Here is a 7,079-nt window from a genome sequence, read left to right as displayed (position 1 = left end):
AATTACTTCTCCCATCCTTTCTTTTTTCTTGTTGGTTACCAGGGATGGTTCGCTGGGTAGGCGAAGAGTGAGCATAGCTGGAAATGAAGGCAATGATTTACAGCAGCAATTTTTTTGCGGTGGCAAAAAATTGAAAACTATACCAACTGGGCAATGGTTGAATAAGTTATGGCATATGAAGGTAGTGTACTCTTAAGTGTACTGTAAAAAATGATGAGGATGGCTTCTGAGAAAGCTAGAAAGACTTGTATGAACTGACGCAGAGGGAAGAAAGCAGAACCAAGACAACGATTAAGACGATACTGTGAAGATAAAGGACTGTGAAAGCCTTAGCAACTGACTACCACAGTGGAACCAACCATAATTCCAGAGGACTCGTGAGGAAATAAACTCCCCATTTCCAGCTTAGAGAGCTGACGGCCTCAGGGTGCAGAATGAAGTGGGGTTTTGGGCATGGCTAATGTGAGAATTTGTTTTGTTTGCCCAGAAATACCTGTAACCGGTTTTGTATTGCTTGCTTTCTCAATGGGAGAGGAAAGGAGAGGTGAGAGGGAAAGATTTCAGAATTGGAAATAAAATAAAACTGAATTCCAAAAGAAAATTTAAAAAGAAAGTAAGGTTGACAAAGAGAAAAGATAGATGGTCATATTTTTTTAAATCAAGTACTCTGGCACAAAATGTCGTTCAGACATGTCCCTAACACGCTAATACTGTCCGTGGGGTTTTCTTGGCAAGGACACTGGAGTGGTTTGCCATTTCCTTCCCCAGAGGCAGAGGTTAAGTGACTTGCCCAGGGTCACACAGCTAGTGGCTGAGGCCAGATTTGAACTCAGGTCACAAAGTAACATAGGTGACATCTCAACCCCTACCCTTCGCCCCTGCCACCCCCAAGCTTTCGGGCCAGCCAGGGCCCTCCCGCACACAGCAGGCATCGAATAAATGTTCCTCAAATAACTGAAACCAAGCCAAAGGGTGGGGGTAGTTTCAATTTTATTGGCACTGAAACCGAAAAAGATGTGACTTTAGAATAAAACCCTCCAGACAAATAACCAAAAAATAAAAAATTACACGTAAGACGCACGCACAAAGTCTAGCCTTCTGCCCCAGCCTCCCATGGGGTGAATTATTGCCCCCAACTCTTGCCTTCAGGGATACAACATCAAGTTAACCGCCAGAGGCCTGGGCCAGCAAGAGGGCTGTTACATTTTTACAGCAAAACATGAGACTTTGGAAGGAAGGCAGATGGCAGCTGTGGGCCACCCCCCAATCCCCATCCCACTGCCCACTGGGGAAGGGAAGAGGGAGAAGGCCAGGTCTGTCAAACCCAGAGAAACCAGGGCAGAAACAGAAAAAAAAAAAAAAGCCGCGGAACAAATAATAATAATAATACAACAATCTAGCGTGACCTAACGTGATGATGCCATCACTGATACGGAAAGCGTTTTACATTAATTTCCTGCAAAATATCTTCTTTATAATACAGTATACACTTTCAAGGTATGGGAGGGATGGGAGGCCGAAACACAGCCTTGCTCCGAGACGAGAACGAGATTCTATTTATGCATAAGAGAAAGGAGGGAATCCCCGTTTTATTAGATGGTGGGCAGGGGAAGGGTACATCATACAGGCATCATATTGGGAGGGTCCTGGTGCCCCCCAGCCAGCCTGGCAAGGATGGCTCAGCAGCGTGCTGGGCGGGGTCGGGAGGGGTAAGGTAGGAGGGGAGGGGCCAGGACATTGAAAAGTGACCCAGAGGCGGCCTCTCTCCTAGCACCCCCCCTCCCTTCCAGGGTTTGGGGGGTGGAGGAGAGGAACTGTCTGCAGGGAGCTCACTGGTGGCAGGCATGACCCCATGCCCTCCACACACACCATGGAGATGTGTCTAGGGGGACCAGAGCATCTCTGGTGTGGAGTGGTAACATTCAGTTAACCCCCTCTCACACACACCTTGGGCAATCTCCCCATAGAGGGAAGGAGGGACTGGTTGGTGGGAGCCCCTTGTCTGCTCAGGCCTTTAGGATATGGTGGATGCCACAGACCCAGGAGAGAGCTGGGTGGCCCCTTCCCCAGGACAGGGAGCTGTGGGCTACTCCCCTGGGGAAGAGGGGGGAGGGGCTGGCCCATGTAGGGGAGAAGAAGGGACAGCCCCCAAGGCACAGGCGGCCAATCATAAGGCTTCCTCAACAGCCCCCATAAGGCACCCAAACAGCTCCTATAAGGCACTGTTTTGCTTGGGGGCGTTGGGCAGCCAAGACTTCAAAATGTTTTTTGGTGTCTTGCTTGGATCATCCTTCTTCCCTCCCTCTCTTGCTCTCCCCCCCTCCTCCCGCCCCCCGGGGGTGCTGAGTTGCTAAACTCAACTAACTGGGCCAGGGTCTAGGAAGGGAAACCAGGAATGGCCCGATTTCTCTCCCTGCCCAGGATGTTTTCTCCTCTCCTGGTGGCCTGAAAGGTTCGGGGTAGAGCAGGCTTGGGAAATGTCTGTCTCTGATCTTTGGAGTAAGTTCCTTTTCTCTTCCCCTAACCCTCCTACTCCTGCCCTGCACTGAGCCACAGAAACTTGGAGAAGACCCACATGTGCCTAGACACCGGGCCCTGTGGCTGGGGCTCTCTGGGAGGAAGGGGAAAGGGGCAAGTCCAGCAGTGAACCATAGGGGACAAGGACAGTCAGGGCCTGGCCTAAGCTGGCAGCTGAGGGCAAGGGAGAGAGAAGGAAGGGGGTCGAATTTCTCTCCCTCCCCCTCTCCTGTGGAGGGAGGAGGGTGCTCTGGGGTCCCTGGAGGGCCTGGCTGGTTGGTTCAGAAAGGGCAAAGGCAGGGGCGGAAGAGGTCAGAGATGGCTGGGAGGGGGGGACGGGAACCAGAGGATTACATGGACTCAAATTCATCAATTCGCTGCTTGGTGTTACCCTGGCGGATCTGACGCAGGGTCTTATACTTGTCACGCCCCAGACGCATGTTCTCTGCGTGAATCATGTCGTTGGCTGTCTTCTTGGTTTCATCTCGGGCGTTGGCCAGCTCCGAGGTCAGGGCCTAGGTTGGGGGGGAGGGTGGGAAGGAGAGCAGAGGAGAAGCTCAAAAGGGCATTCTAAGTACGCTGGCACGAGAGAGCCCCAGCCTGAGCCCTGGTAATGATGATGATGGCCACTCACATGTACACAGCATGTATTGACTGACAAAGAACTTTCCCTCATGACAATCCCTGAACAGGTGACAGCACAACTATTAACCTGTACATTTCCCAGTGAGGAAACTGAGGCTCAGAAAAGTGGTGACTTGCCTAGGTCACTCAGATAGTAAGTGTCGAAGCCGGAACTCGAATCCAGGTCACTTAAAAGATGGGGCGCTGCTGCTCACCTCCAGGAGAGGACAGAAAGAACGGCCTCAGAGCCACAGGAGGGCTTAGGATTCGACCGAACTTCCTGACAGAAGGGGAGGGGATGGAACACTTCTCTCTCCTGGTCCTCCCCACCCCTGCTACCCACTGCCATCATCTCTGTGCCTTTACCCATAGTCCACCCAGCATGCATACTCCATTTCTGCCTTCAGGAATCGACTCTATCCTTCCTTCCCTTCTTTCTGGGCCCTATGTGATGGTTCCCCATTCCCAGAAGCCATGATTCTTGTCCTGCCTCCAATTTCCCAGAGCCCTTTGCCCAGACATCGGTTCTGCCTCTCGGCAATGGTGCTGCCCATGTAATGTCGCACATTTAGCTAGCTGGGTTAGCACCTTCTCCCCCCACTTTAGAATGGAACCTCCATGAGGGCAGGGGCCTCGGCTCATCTACACTTAACCTCCTCCAACACCCAGAATGATGTTCTCTAATGGCAACACTCACTAATGTCTGCTCAAAATAACCTCCCTCTTCCTTGGAACAGTTCTTGAGGTGAATGAACTCCCCCTTCCCACCCCACCCCCAATTAGATCCTGAGCTCTGTATGCTCAAGCACAGGGCCCTGGACTCAGCAGATACTTAAGAAATCTTTGGGTTCAAACTCTCCAAATTCCATTCGAGGAAAGGAAATAGCAACCAGGCTGCATGCAGGAGGTCACAGGGCTCCTTTGACAAGGATTACAGATCTAAAGTTGGAAGGGACCTTACCGAGGTCACTAAGTCCAATCCCACCTCCCCCATTTTACAGATGAGGAAACTGAGGCCCAGAGAATTAAACTGACTTGCCCAGGGTCACATGGCTAAGAAGTGTCTGAGGTGGGATTTGAACCCAGATCTCTCTGCCTCCAAGCTCAGCACTCTCTCTCCTATATCGCACTCACTAACAACTTGGTGACCTGAGCTCATCGCTTGCTCCTCCTGACCTCCCTTTGGCAACCTGCTCCCCACCTTCTTCTACCCGCGGACTCCCCCATCTTCCGCCCACATGCCTGACTCTTAGTCAGCTTGGGGCCCTGCACCCAGAGGGCACGCAGGTTGGCACTGTCGGGCAGGGAGGGTGAGCTCACTGAGCCCGTGGCCACCCCCCTCTCTCCCCCAGCTACCTTCAGGTGTTTCTGGACCCGCTCGTTCTTCTCGGCCTCAGTGGTCCGCTCTTCCTCACTGCGGTCCTTGGTGGAGGCTTCAGCCCGCAGCTCAGCACTGGCTTCAGCCGCGTTCTCATCCTGCTCATCGTCTTGCTCATTCTCATGGGGGGTGCTCATGGCATTCTTCAGCTCAGCTCGGGTCTTTTCCAGATCCTCCTGGACCATTTGGGCCTGCATGGTAAGGCATGCCAATGTGAGCCAGGGAAAGTACTGGGAGGAGGAGACTGGACCTGGGATTTCAACTGCCAGGTGAATCAGTGCAGGTTGGCACCTTCTCCACCCAGAGCACTGGGATTTGCCCAGGGTCACACAACCAATAGGGGTCATAGGCAAGATTTGAACCCAGGGCTCGCTGGTACCAAGGAAGACTCTTTATTCACTAGAGAGAATAGGTGTCAATTCCAGGCCAGCAAAACTCCCAAGGAAAACATCACTGGAAAATGTTTAACAAAAGAAAGCAAAATACAACATGACATAGATAATGTTCATTTGTAGTTTTCTTTCTTTTTTTTTTTTTTTTTGGTGAGGCCATTGGGGTTAAGTGACTCGCCCAGGGTCACACAGCTGTTAAGTGTCAAGAGTCTGAGGCTGGATTTTAACTCAGGTCCTCCTGACTCCAGGGCCAGTGCTCTATCTACTGCGCCACCTAGCTGCCCCCATTTGTAGTTTTCTAAGTTGAAATGTGGCCAGCAGGGATCTGACCATGCACTAGAACCTAAAGGAAGACCATGAGGCAGAAGGCCCCAAGTGGAAATCACTTCCATTTTTCTGAGGCTTTAGAACTTTCTTGAGGGAGAGAGGTACCTTCCAGTAATATCCCCCTTTTAAGGAGGAAGCTGACATTCAAAGACATCGCATGCCTTGCTCAGGGGCATGTGGCGAGGAAGGGGGCCAGAGCCAGGATATGCCGCCCCCCCCATTAGAGCTGTGGAGGCCAAGCCCCAAAATCGAATCCATGTCCTGGCCCATTTTACAGAGTTTGGGCCTCCCCTGCCGGCCCTGCCAGCTGGGGCTCCCCCACCCCCACCCCGCCCAGTGGTTCCCGCCTCACCTTCTGCTGCCACTCCACAGCCTCACTCTCCTTCTTCTGTCGGGCCATCTCCAACTGGCTGATCCGGGCAGTCAGCTCTGCCATCTCGGAGGCCTGCAGAGGGAGGTGGCCAGGGCCTAGTATGAGCCTCATGGCTCTGGCCTTCCCACCCTCTCCCAGCATAAAGATCTGGGGCTATTCTACCTCAGCTTCCCCAGGACAGGTGCTGGGACTGTGGCTCCTCTTTGCCTCTCCAGAACCAATCACATTTATTAAGCACCTACTATGCTCCAGGCACTGGGTTAAACACTGGAAGGGACCCAAGGAGAACAAGGACAGCCAAGCCACTGGAAGGCCCCAAAAGCAACTGGGCTAAACTCCCAACTCAGTCTCCTCTTTGCCCTGATATAACCCATACTCTTGGGTCTGGTGCTCAAAGGCCCCCCCCCCAAGTCTGTTCCCCTAGATGCCAAGTTCAGGGGGACTTCAGAGGAATCTAGTCCAAGCCCTACTGCCCTCACGAGGTCCTTCTGCCACACCACAGCCCTGCCAAGCTGACCCTCTGGTCACAGAATCTCTGAGCCACTCGCTCTCACCTCCCTGTCGGAACGTGGCCCCAAGAGCGGGCGGGGCTTTTTGGTGGCCACGTCACACTGCTGACTTACTCAGCCCACGTCTTCCACACAAACTGTGGTCTAAGCTTCCAGACTTTTGTGTCCTTGAGGCTAGGAGAGGCTGGCATAGACCTGGGCACTCCAGGGGGGCTCCACAGAGATCTGGCCTTCCCTGACGACACAAAAGCCTCTTCCTTCTACCCTCCGGACCCTGGATGTGGAGCTGGGCACTAGCTTACAGTCTACCCAAGCCAGGCCCCTCACCAAGCTTGGGCATGTTAAGTAACATGCTGAGGGTCACACAGGCCTTAAGCAGTGGAGATGAGATTCTGGCCAGATCCTCTGACTTCAAGCTGCTGGGCCTCTCACCTGGGGAAGCTCATAGCTACTGTCTCACATGCCTGCTATGCCCTGCCCTGCCCCGCCCCCGAGACCTCCACCTGGAGATGATGGAGTCAGGGCCCCCCTCCTCCCTTGCAGCTGCTGCAATCAGGCCTAGCTAGGGACAGCTAACCCTGGGAAGAGGGGCTCCTGCTCACACCCTGCTTTACCCACAGGGACAAAGTTTTGTCCTTTGCTGCAGGGTATACCAGCCCACATGTGGGCGCAGACACACATGCTCACGCACATACATACATACTCACACGTGTGCGTATTCACACATGTACGTAATACTCATATGTGTTCACACACTCATGCACCCTTACATACACACTCACACATACCCCCCCTCACATTAATACACACTCACATATACACACTCATAAACACACACCCTCACACACATGGACATCCACACTCATGCACATGCACGTTCATACATATACACTCACACACACTCATACATACATACACACACACACACACACTCTTACACACAGACATCCATCCTCATG

General features: G+C 52.7%; 1 protein-coding gene across 1 annotated transcript in view; it reads right to left on the bottom strand.

Annotated features, from left to right (window-relative positions):
• Positions 1-973: 973 nt before the first annotated feature.
• The window catches only part of MSN (moesin), an 81,944-nt gene continuing 75,838 nt past the window's right edge, over positions 974-7,079 (bottom strand). The window contains exons 11-13 of the mRNA XM_027842682.1: positions 5,591-5,683; positions 4,498-4,710; positions 974-3,032 (exon numbers count right to left, since the gene is read on the bottom strand). Coding sequence (XP_027698483.1) covers positions 2,868-3,032; positions 4,498-4,710; positions 5,591-5,683 — 471 coding nt within the window. The 3' untranslated portion in view covers positions 974-2,867. The remainder of the gene's footprint in view (positions 3,033-4,497; positions 4,711-5,590; positions 5,684-7,079) is intronic.

The sequence above is a fragment of the Vombatus ursinus genome, unplaced genomic scaffold, assembly GCF_900497805.2.
Source record: "Vombatus ursinus unplaced genomic scaffold, bare-nosed wombat genome assembly UNPS02014882.1, whole genome shotgun sequence".
Taxonomy (NCBI): domain Eukaryota; kingdom Metazoa; phylum Chordata; class Mammalia; order Diprotodontia; family Vombatidae; genus Vombatus; species Vombatus ursinus.
The sequence above is the reverse complement of the archived record's forward strand: the minus strand, read 5'-3'. Positions and strand labels throughout refer to the sequence as shown.